The sequence below is a fragment of the Fusarium redolens genome, assembly GCF_020744475.1.
Source record: "Fusarium redolens strain MPI-CAGE-AT-0023 chromosome Unknown BKA55scaffold_6, whole genome shotgun sequence".
In the NCBI taxonomy this organism is placed as follows: domain Eukaryota; kingdom Fungi; phylum Ascomycota; class Sordariomycetes; order Hypocreales; family Nectriaceae; genus Fusarium; species Fusarium redolens.
The window spans coordinates 1,278,281-1,293,964 of NW_025763669.1; the positions used below are offsets into that span (position 1 = coordinate 1,278,281).

At 49.0% G+C, this 15,684-nt stretch overlaps 5 protein-coding genes across 5 annotated transcripts; 2 read left to right on the forward strand and 3 right to left on the reverse strand.

The window, feature by feature from the left end:
* Positions 1–359: 359 nt before the first annotated feature.
* BKA55DRAFT_592799 (uncharacterized protein) lies at positions 360–818 on the reverse strand (the record flags this gene model as incomplete). The annotated part of the gene is made up of 3 exons (XM_046195449.1): positions 360–409; positions 530–636; positions 802–818. 3 exons carry the CDS (start codon positions 816–818, stop codon positions 360–362), a joined length of 174 nt encoding a protein of 57 aa, XP_046051081.1.
* Positions 819–3,546: 2,728 nt separating this feature from the next.
* On the reverse strand, positions 3,547–4,348 carry BKA55DRAFT_537913 (GPI biosynthesis protein family Pig-F-domain-containing protein; the record flags this gene model as incomplete). Its single annotated transcript, XM_046189974.1, has 2 exons — positions 3,547–3,966; positions 4,019–4,348. The coding sequence occupies 2 exons, from the start codon at positions 4,346–4,348 to the stop codon at positions 3,547–3,549; spliced, it is 750 nt and encodes a 249-aa protein (XP_046051082.1).
* Positions 4,349–5,631: 1,283 nt separating this feature from the next.
* On the forward strand, positions 5,632–5,945 carry BKA55DRAFT_688528 (uncharacterized protein; the record flags this gene model as incomplete). The annotated part of the gene is made up of 2 exons (XM_046199222.1): positions 5,632–5,819; positions 5,873–5,945. The coding sequence occupies 2 exons, from the start codon at positions 5,632–5,634 to the stop codon at positions 5,943–5,945; spliced, it is 261 nt and encodes an 86-aa protein (XP_046051083.1).
* On the reverse strand, positions 5,858–8,479 carry BKA55DRAFT_725791 (uncharacterized protein; the record flags this gene model as incomplete). The annotated part of the gene is made up of 4 exons (XM_046201119.1): positions 5,858–6,719; positions 6,767–8,062; positions 8,108–8,231; positions 8,280–8,479. 4 exons carry the CDS (start codon positions 8,477–8,479, stop codon positions 6,243–6,245), a joined length of 2,097 nt encoding a protein of 698 aa, XP_046051084.1. The 3' UTR covers positions 5,858–6,242.
* Positions 8,480–10,219: 1,740 nt separating this feature from the next.
* BKA55DRAFT_318589 (cytidine deaminase-like protein) lies at positions 10,220–11,765 on the forward strand. The gene is made up of 2 exons (XM_046185672.1): positions 10,220–10,528; positions 10,582–11,765. The coding sequence occupies exons 1-2, from the start codon at positions 10,507–10,509 to the stop codon at positions 11,685–11,687; spliced, it is 1,128 nt and encodes a 375-aa protein (XP_046051085.1). The 5' UTR covers positions 10,220–10,506; the 3' UTR covers positions 11,688–11,765.
* Positions 11,766–15,684: the final 3,919 nt, after the last annotated feature.

Sequence of the window (15,684 nt, forward strand, 5' to 3'; positions counted from 1 at the left end):
TTTGCCTTGAGAGCCAATCCAACATGCGCCTCCATCATGTCGTAACTAAACAAAGGAAAAGAAGAAACTTGAATCGCGCCCATGCCAGTCATAAAATCAGCATCCAGCGCCAAGCGCGGAACACCGGCGTAAGGTATCAAAGTGAGGAAAACAACCTGCACAGCTCGTCACAGCGTCGTCGGCAGACAGCATGCGCCCGGATTGCTCGGCAGTCATTGGTGTCTTGGCCGTCAGACAAGGTGTCGCATGGATAATGACAACCGATGGCTGACCAGTCTTTGGCGATTAGAAAGCGGGGCAGCCATCATTAAAGCGATCCGGGAGGCGCCGCATAGCTGAGAAGTAAGGTGCAAAGAGGCTTAGTACTTCAGAATGATGTACAGAGCGTGGATGATACCGGGGATGTAACCTGCAGCGGAACGTTAGTAAACTGCTGAGCAATGTTCAAGGGATGGATAAGCCCCAAACCACGGAGGGGTCGGATGCGGCTGGGTATAGGGGATTGGGATGAGAGACAAGAGGAACGTACCCAAGATGGTGAGGAGGATGTTGATGAAGAAGTCGGCACCGCAGCCACGCTCGAGGAAGACACCCACGGGAGGGAGGATGATGGCAAGGAGGATCTTGCAGATGTCGCTATTAAAAGTGTTAGTCTATAATCTTGTTGATTGTTCATATCGACCACAACGACTCGAGTGTGCCATCCTGAGCTACCATAGCAGTCATGTTGCGACAACCCTAACTGCGGATCTCTCGGGATGACGTCGCGAAGTCGAGTATGGTTGAAGAGGTCGAGCTTACCTAGCAGTGAAAGGCATGTTGTCGGTTGTGAAGGCGAGGTGTTACTCGGAAGATGTGTAAAGTAGTAGGTGGTGGTTGAGAGTGAGAAGATAGAATAGCTTCGTTGGACTGAGTTTGTATGAGATGGTAAGGACAAGTTCGTGGTTGAGAGGGAGATGGTTTGTCTTTTATACAAGGCTCCGTCATAAACGGGCGGGCCAAGGACGGGCATGGCATCACATCACTCATTACACACCCATTCAACATTAGAAGGCAATCACTGCCAAACCAATTTCGTTCCGTAGCTTCCAACTTTCCCTGTCCAAGTAACATCAAGCGTCCGCGCAACCTCAACCGCACCTTCTTTCTGGGCACTGCGTCATCGACTGACTAGGATGAGGCAAGCCACAGGGACGAAGAAGAAGAAGAGAGCGTGGGCCAAGCAAAATGGGCCCTGCTTTCTCTTCTTTCCCGCCTGACCTTGTAATTTGGCACATGAGTTTACAAGTTTGGCAGTTGGGTGACCCCGTGCGGAAAGAAAAACAGCGGGTTACCTCGCAGATATCACAATAACAAATGCTACGTTGAACTGTATTATACTCTCTAAACTGATTAAATTAAATACTGAAATAACTCTAGAAAGCTACATTTGTTCACATATAAGTTGTATATCAATCTCTATCAATATGTGCTTAATATGCCCCAGTGAGCAATGGTATAAGTGCCTTTGCTTTTCTTTCCATCACCCCAGCCAACTTGTCGCGGAATTGACAAGGTTACTCGGGCTACGTCATGAGGCGAATGCCGCAGTGTGGCTGGGGCGAGCCTCAATCAATGGCCAACTGGGCTTGATCTTAGCGAAGTGGTTGACGATGTAAAGGATTCGTTAATCGCTGTGGCTGAGTTATCGAAATCCTTCATTCTCGATGCCAAATTCAACCTCAAATCTTGATATAGATCTCTGTATCATGTGCTGTGGCCACTCTGAGCCTCTCTGATATCGTAACTGAGGGTTCATGGTTCGAGAATGGATGTTATGCAGTGTGCCTGACGAGCAAGATTACCTGACACCCAATTGTCGTAATCAGCACGTTACTGTGTGATTACCACTAAAAGATGCCGAGTCTACCGACTCCAAGCCCTTGCAACAGGGTCAATTAAAAATGCCCTGCCTGAAAAGGAAACATGATTGTTGCTAAAATTTTCTTTGGTCATGCCCTGGGAATAAGCGCCCGAGCTGGCCTGCAGTTTCTAGATTAACCTGATTTTGACTTGGCTTGTCATGGTCTCCGCTGGCTCAGCTTGGCTCTTGGCTGGTTAATCTCATGTTTCAGAAGATTCGAGCGCACGCGTCAGTGCCAAGCTTAAACTAAAGTTCCAAGCCCTCTATCACGGCCTCACCGGCACTTGAAGGTGGAGGGCCAAGAGAGGACGAGTCGCCAGCCCCATTTCGACAAGTCTGGCCCTCGCCTGTAATCTCTCTTCTTACGGTCCTTCCAAGGAAAGCGTCACGATAAGGATGAGTCCGTCAAAGTCTAACTTTAGGTCATGATCTCAGAAGATGATACGATGATATCAGTGTTAGCACATCAATAATCTGGGGTTGTAAAGTTTGAGCCCAGCTGTGCCGAATATGCAGGGTTGTGGAATACGGTTCGCCCAATGGCGATCAGTCCTAGAGGATTTTCGCACTGGCAGACGCAAGCCGAGCTATTATCGTTCGCTGTCCAGTCAATGTAGTCGAGTGTGAGAACGGCATTCATCAGACTATTGATATTGGTACTGAGATTACAAGTTCATCAATTATGAGACAATATCGTCCTCTCATATGTCAGGTAACTGTCCAACTATCAGCGTTTGCTCCACCAGTAATCTCTGAATATGGCCTTCTAAAAGCCGTTTGGCAAATGAACATGATGCCTTGATATACGTCCAATTCGTCCAACCATGTATACACCAATTACGTCTGAGCCAAGGTAACTAAACCGGCCGCCAAGAACCAGTCGATTTGGAGATGTTGAGGGAGAACTAGTCTTTACGTATGCTGAGACTTGATTTTTTTTAATAATCTCATAACTTGATCACATCCAGTGTAGTGCCAAGCTTGTTATAGACTATCCTCAGGGAGCAAGAAAACTTCTGACATTTGATTAAGGTCCCAAAAATAACTAGTCTAAGAACCTAGATAATTACACTAAATTTACCTACGTCTTTTTGTCACTTTGGATATAGGTCTCAAGTTTTGCCTCCCCTAGACTATCTATACTGGACAAGAAAGCATACCTAAACAGTGCCTGGATCAATGACCTAGCCATCGTTACTCTCAAAACAATTATATCAATATTCATAACATAAGTTCCACAGCATGATGAGAATTCGAATGACCTTGATCCCAAACAGGATGTTGCTAAGGTATAGGGTATTTCACATGCACTACCTGGCATGTCATCCCCGGACGACATGATGAGCATTACCATTAAAATAGAGTAATGAAGGAAGATAGCTCCGGTCAATGATACAGCATACATGTATCTGTCTGTCATGATCCTGAATTCGTATTTGGTCAGAGAAGTAATGGCAGGCCAATGCATTGTATTCATTATTATGTATTCTTATCGCTATGATGGTAGGCGATGTCATTATATCAAACTTTTTTACCATGGTACATTACAATGTATCCACAGCCATAAATATCTCTGTAAATCCCAGTCAATCTGCCATACAGGCATCTTACAACAGCGCTTGTCCTTGTCGTGAACCAATGGCTTATTCCTCCTTGATCTCAGGAGTGACTTCCCAGCGCTTTCCAAAGAAAACGGTGCCCAAGATCTGAGATCCAACGATGTATCCAATGTAAGCACCGACAACAATGGTGACGGGCCACTTCTGCCACTCGCGATCCCAGTCGAGAGGAATAGGAACAGCTCCAAGCCAAGCTCCAACCACTGTTCCAATAAAGCCGCCAAATGTCTGGTCAAATGGAGCTGATACACCAACCACGGCCTGAAGAGGCACGGGGTCGGAGCCACGAACGTAGAAGACAGGATAAATCGCGAGGACGGCGATATGCGCGCAGCACAAGAATGTATGAGGAACATGTGTAAGGAAAGGCGCGCCAAAGAGGACAAGGAGGAGATGAAGAGCCGGTGTCAGGATTAGAGCTAGGAGCAATGAAATAACTGCGGTCTATACCATTGACATTAGTTTTGTGGCTTTCACGCATAACATAAATACTTACAGGAATAGCCTTTGCCTCCCGTCCATCTGACTTCTTCTTCTCACCAGGACGAGGCTTCCTCGAAGAGCCCGAGGATCCCGCTGGCGGGAGACTCAGTATAAGATAGACAGCCTGAATGGCAGCAACAACTGGGAGGCCAGTCTGAAGAGTCGAGACGGGATCGGCCACCAGGGCATCGAAGCGCCAGTAGAACAGGCCAGCGAGCAACAGCTGATGAGCGACTGATGCGGGCAAAGCGGCAGGAGAATTGACGAGCGGAATCGCGGGCACGACGGCCTTGGGCGCGGGTTGTTGGGCGGCGGTCCCGCTCTTGATAAGTGTTGTCGACATGGTGACGGGGTCGACAAGTGGCATTGATGAGAATTGTAAAGGAGTGTATTGAGCAATTGCTCGTAGCTTGTCTCGTCGCGATCGCCAACAGGGTGGTTTAGCTTAGCTTGAGTTGACAGCTGTAGCTGGCCACGGAATCACGTTTTAGGTCACATGATGCTGACAACTAGCCGAATGTTCGGCACCGAAATTCTCTCCTCCGCGCCGTTGCCTCCTAAGTTCGCTTACAGCACCAACTGGGTGACTCCTTTGAGCTAGAATTCTCCGAAAGAGACCTACCATCGGCACGGGAATAGGCAGACTAAGAATAAACCATGGAAACGAATGAACCAGAATCGGCATCGGCGACAGCCACGGCAATCATGGCATGGTTATCATCATCTGGATCTCATGCGATCAAATCTGGGCTATCCTGTCAATCTGGACCAGAACCTAGAACTTGACTAGGTAGAAACGACAGGGCAGATACATTTTGGGGTAAGCATGAGAGCCTTGTGAGTGGTTGAATGACTATCATATCATGGCAAACCCTGGTGATATTTGCAATCCAGGCTCAGAAATGCAACCACTTGCTCTTCGCCGTTCCCCGGAAACAGCGCAGGTCATTGCTTCGTTTGGGATCCAGAAATTCTGAAATCCTTTTTTGGGATCCTTCAGAATCAGTCGATAACAACGAAGTGTTGACGGGAGAAACAGGGTGTAGGTAAGGATGTGCCAATTGACCAATCGCCAGCGTCACCGGTCCCCGCCGACCAAATCAGAATCGCACCACAACCGCCCTCGACGCCCTAGAAATCGTGCCATGCACCTCTGGGCTGTTGTGCTGACTGATAGTTTACGGTGAAACATGATTGGCCAGCTGTCAAAACACCCTCCAATACCCCAGGATCCAGGTCTCTACAGTGGCATGATGGTCGCCAAACCAGATGAAATCTGACCACAATGGATGTATCCGGCTGCACGGGTTCTGGGAGGTCGCCGTTTAAAGGAATCCTTGACCAAATTTGTGATCTTTAGTAAAAAATGATCGGCATCTTATTTCTGTATAAGAGGATGCCATATACCGTTCCAAAGATAGTCTCTTCTCTCATCATCAGCAGCATCTGAAGCATCAACAGAGCAATAACAACTCTCCACTCAACAAACGTCTTCACCACTCAATTCGATTCTTGAGTATATTACTACTGGGTTTCCTGCAAGGACAACTTCAAATCGATTCATCTCAAAGCAACTCAACTCAACCAAACCACTTACACCAACTCAACTCCTTAAAATCAATCAACATGTCTCCCATCGTTGTTCGATCTGCCGCCCGCGCTGTCCAGCGCCGCCAATTCTCTCTCCTCACTGCTATGCGAAACGCTGGCCGGGCCATGGAGTCTCACCCATTCGAGCGTCTTCCCATCACTCAGCAGCCTGCTAAGCCCGACTACGCCAAGATGTTCAAGCGAGTTGGAAGCCAAGCTCTCTTGTAAGTTCCTCTGACATCCAAGACTTAAAACAATATCAACTAACACCGTCCAGCTTCTTCCCTGGCTTCGCTGTCATCCTCGGCTGGCCCCTCGCTGCCCAGTATGCCTTCGACGGTAGACTGTAAAGGATAGATAGACAGAGACACCCCAATCTCTTGGACAGACTTCGACCGAGCAAGACTCGACGGTACCACTACTCGATAAACACATGCACTCATGGATACTTGGATATTGGGACCAATTGTGACAATGCACAGTCACTTGTACATAGCATGGAAAGGCGTTGAGGTGCATTGCAGGAAGGGTGCTTAAAGCAACCCATGTATAACGATAATTTCTATAGAACCGTAACTGAATTCTTCTCCTTGCTCTTGATTAACTATACTCGTGTGATCCTTCCCCTTGCCATTGAATAATAATGCTCATGTGTTAAGAATCACTTCCCCGTCGCTATCCTCGACAGTGCCATCCTCTTCTTCCCAGTCAACCTGTTCTGCCATCAACTCTGAGCTTCGCTGAAGCTCTGCAAGACCTGAGAGCTCTGCCACATAGTCCTTGTTGTTCAGTGCTCTTTTCACAAAATCCCATCCATCTCTGCGATAGGCATCAAGAATCTTGGGGCTGCATGCGCTGCAGCAGTCGTAAGATTGACCCCGGAGAACAATGGTCTGAAACGTCGGGAGGAAGCCCCTTATTTGATGCGGAACCAAACCCAGAGGATGGTCAGAGGGGTCTCGCTCTGGAAACACTCCAGAAGTTGGCTGTGATCCTGGAGCATCTTTACCCTGGGGATGTTGTAACAAGCTTGTCAGAATTTCGACAAGAATGCCAGACGCGAAACCTGCAATACCGGGTCGAGTGATAGTGCATTGTTGGTCCAGAGTCGCATCCCTTTGAGACTAAATCAATGTTAGATACGTTGGCGGTCAGATAAATGAGAACTTACATCCGCTGGTGCCACAACGTCATTACAGAAATAGCAGCCAAGCGGTGTCTGCCCCTCGGCATGGCTTTCAGAACCATGTCGCATAGCAACAAAAGAGTCGAAACCCAGAGCAGCATTCATGACAATCTTTCCCTTGGCCTTTCCCATAACTGTTGGTAACCATCGTGACTCTCTTGAATCCAAGAGCAGGAAAATGGCATCGTGTTCGTCGATAAGCTTCTCCAGCTTTTCGTAATCCTCTCTCGTCTTCGACTCGTCTATGTAAGAGTGACCAAGCATGGGAATCAATAGCTGGTGTCCTGCACTGTCAATACCTGGGAACTTCTCTTTCAAGACTTCAGCAGCTCGAGGTGCTTTTAGCTTTCCTCCATCAGAACAGTCTTTCAAACTGTACAGTGGCTGTCGTACGGGATTGGAAAAGGATACTCGTCCGTGATCCACAAAGGTAATCTTCCGAACTCCCCAACCCATGAGAGCTTGTGACACATTACACCCTAGTGTGCCAGCACCTAGGAGGAGGCACTTCGTGTTCTTGATAGGATCCAGCTTGAGATTAGGGGCGACCCTCCATTTCATGAGCTTCAGATTCATGTCGACAGCATCGTCGGCCAGTCGTAAAGGATCCACATACTCTCCTACGTTGATGCGCTGTGCCTGGATTTTGCCGTTGCTTGCCCGAACCCAGCCAGTAACTTTGGGCATCTCGGTGATCTCCAAGTTCTCGACTGAGCCCATCTCGAGTGGAAGAATAACACTGCGAGCCTCGTGTCTCCTAGCTTGAGTATCTCGGTAGCAAATGACTTTTGCCTTTGTAAGACGGAATCGCTGTCGAATTAAAACCAGGAAATTTCTCAATGGCCACCCAGGATCTTCTGGGTATGTTGAAGGGTCAACAAATGCGAAGTAGCGGTCCTCTTCAGCCACATGGTTGAAGAAGCCATTTTCGAACTCGCGCAGCGAGGCAACCTCCCATCTGAATGGAAGCCCCTGGGCAGCGTCTGCAGCATCCGTATCCTGCTCTTGGACGTGTACCTTCTTCACCAGGAAGAATCCATGCTCGCGAGTGTCAATACTGTATCTCCAAGTTCCGACTCTGTCGGCAAGTGCCGTGCTTTCCTTGGAGTTGAGCCGTTCAGCTGTACCGGATCGGTTCCACGAAGGCTCAGAGTGCAGGGTGGGAAACGCGAACCAGTACGTGAACGTATACTTCTTAAGATCGGCGTATGACAGTATGATGAATGATGAGAGCAGGGATGGAATAGAGTAGATACTCCCATCTTTGATCGCATCGAAGATCTAGAGTTGTCAGTGGTGCTCCAGTGTCGGTGGGTTCATAAATACCTGTTGGCCAGCAGTCTTAAGCATGGCAGGCTTGTCTATGTTCTTGAGATCCTCCAATGTATTAGTGTTTTTAATGATTCCCTCGGCCCTCATTTTCCCGAGAGGTGGACTGGGCGCATTAGTGCTGCCATGGTCAGAGAAGGACTGTGCATAAATCAAAGAGTGGACTTACCTGCTGCCCGTGAGAGCATTTCCTGATAGGTGCACGCGGCAGCTGGATTCTGGTTCTTCCAAGCGGGGTTCATAGAGGCCCAGAACGCTACGCACTGAGTCGTCGAGCTTGTCGTGGTTCAGCTTTGAGCTAAAGAGCGCTAGGTAGAACGACAACTCTATCTCTGGGATGAAAGGGACAAACTTCAAAGGCGCCGCCATGTTGATGATGCTGGGAATGATGAAGCTCCAAGAAGTGATGGTGGATGATGAAGGTTCCAAGTTCGTGTGACGCTGGCAAAGTTGTTAAATAGCAGAGCAGAAACGTTTAAGGCAGGTGCGGGGTCGACTGAAGAGTGAGGCAGCCTTTTGGGTGGGTTGAAGGAAGAATGGAAGGTTCGACCCAGCTAGGTACTGAGAGCTGGTATTTGTAATGCTTGGTTAAGGCAGCAACTGCGTCCTTGAGGCAGTAAACCTTAGCTGCCCTGGGTTTGACTCCTGTTTATACTAAGGTACTGTTATTTAAAGTTAAAAGGCTGGACGACCTCTTGTATGGTTGAAAGCGGCAGGGGGGCAAATTAGGATTGCTGTTCACCCCTCTTCTCCAACAGAAGATCTTTGGTGTTGTGCGGGGTCGACGTCACGATCACTGTTACGAGGGACAAAGCAGCAAGGTTGAAGTTTTGATGCTGTTTGCTGAGGCGTATATGTATGTCTCTTGGTTGCAGGTTTACTGCTGTGATATGTTTCTTAGTCCGTTGATGTTTGTTGGTGTTTTTTGAGGGTGTAATCGATATCCTCTGATACAATCTGTCGGTCCTGTTCAACAAAGAGCCTGTCGCTGTCCTCGTCGCTACTGTGGTCGTTAAGGTGAACAAGTCACTAAAGCGATAACACTTTTAGCTTTTGGCTGCAGAGTGTCTTCTCGAGGGCTCATAACCTGTTATAGTTGAAATATAAGGTCATAGTTGTGTGTATTCCGTGATCTCGAAGGGTTCACCTGAACGGATAAGATGACCGTGACTGGTGACCTGTGGAGCTCCGCCTTGGGTCACAGGCAGGCGTCAGGGAGCAAGAAACTGAGGACCTCTATCCTTAGTGATAAAAATATTGAAGCAAATTTAGTGTAGACTTAGGAGGCCTTTAGATCAGTTGTTTTTATCACTTAGGATAAATATCCTAAGTTTTCTTACCTCCCCTGCGTAACAATGGCCCCACCGCGGGGTCCTGGGCATGCACCTTCCTCCTGTCACGCAGCCTAACTTACCTCTCGGGCCAGGCCTTCCATTATCGCCATTTCAGACGTCCCTCGTGGAGTATATGTGGTTATAGGGTAAGTAAAGGTCCTTGCTGTTGGTGGCTGCAACGCGGCGAATGTGTGTGTAAGTCAGAATGCCCATGTGAAATAAAAAAGGACATGGCAGTATTAATAGTCTTCTACTCTGGTTTTCTTCTTGAATCGTCATAATAGAGTCATGCTCATGTCTATTTAAAACGTTGTCATATCCATACCTCAGATCGACGCTATGGATGTCATCCCGTTGAAGATCTCCCAACTACATTGATGGGAGGTAACCGACCGAAAGCAAGAAGATATCACCGTCAGTAAACCAGCTTCGAATTTTACCGAGAAAAGGAAATCGATATTGCAATCCCCATTATTTCCATCCATCATAAACAATAACCCTTAAGACTCATTTACCATCACCTCAGCTACAGGAGAAACACGTTCTTCACAACCAGAGACTCGGTATATCGGAAGTTATCAAGTATACACCCGTTCAGATTTATTTCCACCTTTCACTTGAAGAATGTGACCTTCATCTCGAGGACGCCATCTCATTTAACGAGAGATTTGTGTCTGAAACATTCAAGGGTTCAAGCTTTCTCGGGACTCCTGGAATGTGCGCTTTGATCATAACTCACAGCATCTATATATATGAAGTGTCTAACTAGATCGAGATTTGCACGATAACTCGTAAGATGGAGAAACAGACTTGTCAACTCGTCGGCCGCTTTCGAAGTCGAGTTTGCGACACTTGTCAAAGGGTTCTGTAGACATTCTAGAACGCCAACGGTCACAGCCGCAAACAGTGCACCCCACACCCTGCGACGCGCTTACAATAGTCGCCGTACGCGTTAAATGGCCATACGAAAATCTCAGCGTGAGGCATGATACATCACCCAAAGCCTCTTCCTGACTTTACCTCTACAAACTTCAGAACAAAACCACAGCATCAAACCACAACATGCTCATCGGCGTCTGCGGCAGTAAGAACATATCACGAGCTTCCCACGTCAAGTCATAAACTCACAACGTTCAGGTATTTGCTCCGGCAAAAAGACAGTGGCCCAATATCTCGTTGAGCATCATGGATTCAAACTCCTCCATCTACAGCCACAATCGCAGCCAAGACCCTCGAATTCCTCGCTTGGAGCCGAATCCGCATCATCCGCGGAACACGGTGCAGAGTCTCCATCACAGTCTACTGACTCGACAGCATTCAAAGGCGCTCTGACCTCAACAGCGCTCACCACCAAGAATGGTCACCAGTCTGCTTCTGAAACCACGCTGACTCTCCGGGATGGTCCGCAACACGTGTTTTCCACAGCTGAGGAACTCCTCGACTTTGTGACAAAACGCTGGCGTAGCCGCTTTGTCACTACCGACATTCCCACCGAGGCCGTTCTAGACGTCTTTCTTCGTCGACCATTCTTTTTATTGCTCTCCGTCGATGCGCCATTGACGGTCCGCTGGCGACGGTTCCAGGACCGCGCGAGGCAGAGGCATGCGGGAGAGCCTGACATGAGTCTAGAGGACTTTGTCACAGAGAGCGATGCCCACCTATACGACGCAGAGAAAGGCCTCTCACCCCTTATCTCGCGTGCTGTTGTGAGACTTCTCAACACGTCATCCTCTCTAGCCCACCTCTATGCTACCCTTGGCAAGCTGGACATCCCAAATCCTGATCGTCTTCGTCCTTGCTGGGATACTTACTTTATGGAATTGGCATCCCTTGCTGCACAACGCTCCAACTGTATGAAGCGTAGGGTCGGATGTGTGCTTGTTGGCAAAGAACGCAGGGTTATTAGCACCGGCTATAATGGGACTCCAAGGGGACTACAGAATTGCACTGAAGGAGGCTGTCCAAGGTGCAATGACGGCAACAGCTCCGGAGTGGGCTTATCGACTTGCCTGTGTATCCATGCCGAAGAGAACGCACTTTTGGAAGCGGGACGAGAAAGAATACGCGAGGGTTCTGTCCTATACTGTGACACGTGTCCCTGCCTCACATGCAGTATCAAAATCTGCCAGGTGGGCATTAGCGAGGTTGTCTACGCTCATACATACAGCATGGACAACGACACAGCCCGGGTGTTTAGGGAGGCTGGCGTGAAGCTGAGACAGTTTATACCAGTAAGTACATGAACCCTCCCTTCGAGTCCAGATCTGGACGAAATTTTGTCATTCACTAGTGCCCCTTGAGAGTTTGATACTGACTCAGATCTAGCCGCCAAATGGTCTGATTCATCTCGAGAAGATGGAACTTTATTAGATCTTCGGTATCTCGGCCGTCTCACTATAATCCCCTACTATGCCTTTGTGGGGAATCTTGAAAGAAACGCTGGATTTTGCCCAGAATGTGGCTTATTGAAGCAGAACACGACACTGGAATTGCTTCATCAAGATTTGATGCCAGAAGACTACGTGCTCAGGATCGCCCACTTCAATTGGCATGCAAAATTCGCTCATCTGGATCCTCCCTCCCTCGCGAGGAGGTGCATATGAGACTTTGGTCAAAGGCTGGAGTTGACATGCAAAGTTGCTGTACCCCTCGCTGACTCCCTTGCGAATGTGCTGTCGAATTGCCCAATCAAACAGTCTATGCTACGCTCGCTCATGCAGTGTCCGCCCTGTCCCGAGTCCACTTGAAGCATTGCATCGCTGCATCGAAACCTTACAGGCGAAATCAGGCAAGCAGACGGCCCGTCGAGATGCATTTTGCATTGCCAGCGTGGCCCGTTATTGAGGCCAGCAGGTTTCTAAGCCCCAATGACAGCGAACCCTAGAAAACTATAGGGTAGCCATAGCCCACTTGGCCGCAGTTATGGTAAGACGAGAATGAAGCCACTTTGCGTCATGGCGTTTGTCTGTGTCTTCCGTTTCGGATAACGGTGCGCTTGGGTTCAAGTTGGTTCTGTTCTTGACGGTCTCTTATGCAAAACCAACATTTTAACGCACATGAATCAAATCAATATCTACATCCTTTATCCGAGCGCTTAATTTCGACTACAAGCTGAGTTGTGCATAGTTTTCGTGGATGTGTAGGCTGTAACTAAACTCTTGCTTTGTTTCATCACGCTTGAACACATCGTGGGTTTGCATCGCAACAACTGGACAACGGCTACCATCTGCAGGAAATAGTATGTGAATAGGGGCTCAGGAGTAGGTTTAAGCTGGTGAAGCTGCGCTGAAAGATGTAGACCGCTGCCGCCAGAGGCCACTTACACGGCCCTTATAATATGAACTGCATAGGGGTTCATTTACAGAGCCGCAGACTTGTGCGGTGTGCTTCAACGGCGTGCTAGCTGCAGCGACGTCCCATAAAATATGCAACCAAGTCAGGCGGTCAACAAAGTTGGCACTGATATGTTGTGCACAGCCAGTTGCATCCCCTGTCTAGTGTAAAATATGCGAGCGCGGGGGATGCATGTGAGTGAATTGAGTTGAGCTGATCTGTTGAATGTGAATAATGAAGGACCTTTCATTATGTCAGTGTAAGTGACGATGATGATCCGTGTAAGTCGATATATGAGTTGATCTACAACCTCCGATCAAGAAGCACGGAGCAGCAACGGTAGAAGCAATGCCGATTGAAGGCCTTGATTGGCAGTTGATTAGATGGACGACATGCCAGGGGCTTCAAATCTCAAAAGTACGATGCGTAACTTTTCGATTTGATGCGCTTTGTGGTCCCTCTGGCCTAGGCCCCAGGCTCACGAGCAGGGCTTTTGTGCCTCTTCTCGTCCACACGCAGGCCCAACAACTGACGAGCGCACAGAATTGAATTGTTAGCGCGAGTGCCCTCTCGCATATAGCGGGGGCCACCCCGGACTCACTCATAAGAAGCGAGATGACATGGGCTGGTGGGCATAAAGAGCACAATTAAAGCTCAAATTGCCACCGTCAGCTAGTGGGGGAGTGCACAAGAGGATAGGGGAAGCAAATCGTTTGTTTGTTTTGATCAGAACGGGAAGATTTCCTGCGCGTCATGAGAGGGGCCGGCATATCGGGATGTAGGTCAGGACATGGTTGACACTGATGCTGATGCTAGCCTTGGAGGTGCCTGTGCCCGATGCGATGAGCTGGCCTGGCCTGGTATGGCCATGTCATGACTGCTACTGATTCTGCTGGTGGAGGCAGAGAGGGCCTGAAGAAGAGGGCCACTGAGCGACAGTAAGAAGGAGAGAAGACTCTTCCATTGGAAGTGGCTAGGATGAAGAACTCGCTGGTTAACGAAAACTAGGTCCTACTGTTCCCATTGACTAGCCAGGGCTGACGTTGTCTCTGTTGTACACGCTGTACAACACAACTCACTCACTTGTTCGAGGTAGTCCAGTCCTGTACGAGGCGAGTGATGGGACCCGGGATAAAGCATGCCCACCAGCAAGTGATGGCGACGATCATGACGCTGAATGGTCTGAAGGGGACGGGAGCCAGCGAACGGGTGGGCTCTAGACACGGCCCCAACCCCCCATCCCAATCGTATCTTGCTTTGGACTCGCTGCAACCTGCGAGTGCCAGTGCAAGTGCCCGAGCTGCGACCCTCGATCTATCTTGGGACAGTTACTCCAGCGTCTAAGTTGATACTGCTGTCCTACAATACCTGCGACCTCTAGACTGACCAGCAGAAGCGCTCGTCTTTTTTGCTCCATTGAGAATAGACCTCATGCCATTCCACCAGAATTCCATGCCATGTTAGAGGCGATCTTCAGTCCAACGAGCGCCATCCCATGCCAACTGCCAGTGCCATGGGATCTCCCCTGGCTGGTAAGAACAGAGCTTGAGGGGAGGTCTCAGGGGTGAAGTGGCTTGCGATGGCTCGAGGAGCGTCTGAAGGACGGGGATACCCCTGAGCACTGGCGCTGAGAGGCGCCCAGTGGGGTGTTGACGAACCAGGGCTTTGGATGTCCGACTTACATGTCAGTCTCTTGAATAAGATGATTTCCACACGAAGTTTGGTGCTGTTAGAGGCTATTTCAGCTTGGAAGATGTGAGCAAGAAGGGCCAGACTTCCTTTACAAGTGAACATATCTAATTACATCCGTATACATCTTTCTTTCTTGTAGACGCAGAAGGGATGCTGGTCAGTCTGAAGTTTGAGGTTGGCTTCAGGAACCACTCCAGACTCTACCCATGGATATCATGGTCCTCACTTTTCAGTGTCCTAGCGCAACAGGCATCGAGGCTCAACAAGTCCACGGGAACAATCAGTCACAGACAGCCTGATTTTCCCTGACGATCAACGATCGTCGTTATTCAATAAGTCGGTTGTCCTTCCTACGGATGACGAGGAGGAAGCATCAAGACATAGAGAGAGAACCTCTGGATATGACGAAGTCACGAAGGAATGTGATTGTTCCGATGAACGTGCCATCATCGATGAGACAGAGAGATCAGTGCTACTCTACCTGTAGAGTAGAGTAGCAATCAGTAGCCCAGAGGCTTGAGATGGAACATGGGCGGGCCATGAGCGGGTTGAGTTACGGGGACCAGCTCCCGGCGCCATCCTTGAAGGAAGCCACTCGCTAACAGGGCCTGCCTGGAGGGTGTGTTAGTGAATTGATGTCTGTATGTTGTTGCACCCCTAGCTTTTGTTTGGAGAAACGCGTCTTTTCGTGTGACACTATTCCTTTTTAGGCAAACGAGTAAACAAATGCGTCACTTGTCGCGCGCCTCTACCCCAGCTTGTTATTTTCCAGCCTCTTTAATATAACGAAGAGATTTTTAATTGTAGAGTACGAGTACGGATACACAAAACTGAATTTGCCTCCCTGGCGGAGAGTACGCGCGTTGTTTTCCTGTTGTGATATTGACTGTTCTAGTGATTCTCCCGTTCCTCATCAATCGATATATTGATATTGGTTGAAGACGGGAGGCTTGTAGACAGCTGGAAATCCCCCACTAACTTAACCTGAGCTGCCTGCTATTTTTACGGGGCGTGCGCCAAACCGTTAGCCTCCAGCGCCAACACGCGCCATCCCTGGGCTCCCACGCTCCCTATCCCCATCCATCCATAGCGGACCCCCTCTTCCAACCACTCCAGGCTGTCTTGTCCATCCTCTTTCTTGCGCGCCTGCCCTTCCCTCTCATCCCATCCTATCCTGTCCTACCTCACTAGTATTTTGTCACACCCTCTGGGTCT

What these genes read in the sequence shown, in the direction of transcription:
- BKA55DRAFT_318589 (XM_046185672.1), top strand. Translation starts at nt 10,507, where the DNA reads ATGCTCATCGGCGTCTGCGGCA. An exon ending in GCTCATCGGCGTCTGCGGCA is followed by an intron (nt 10,529 to 10,581) that starts GTAAGAACATAT and finishes CACAACGTTCAG; the next exon opens with GTATTTGCTCCGGCAAAAAG.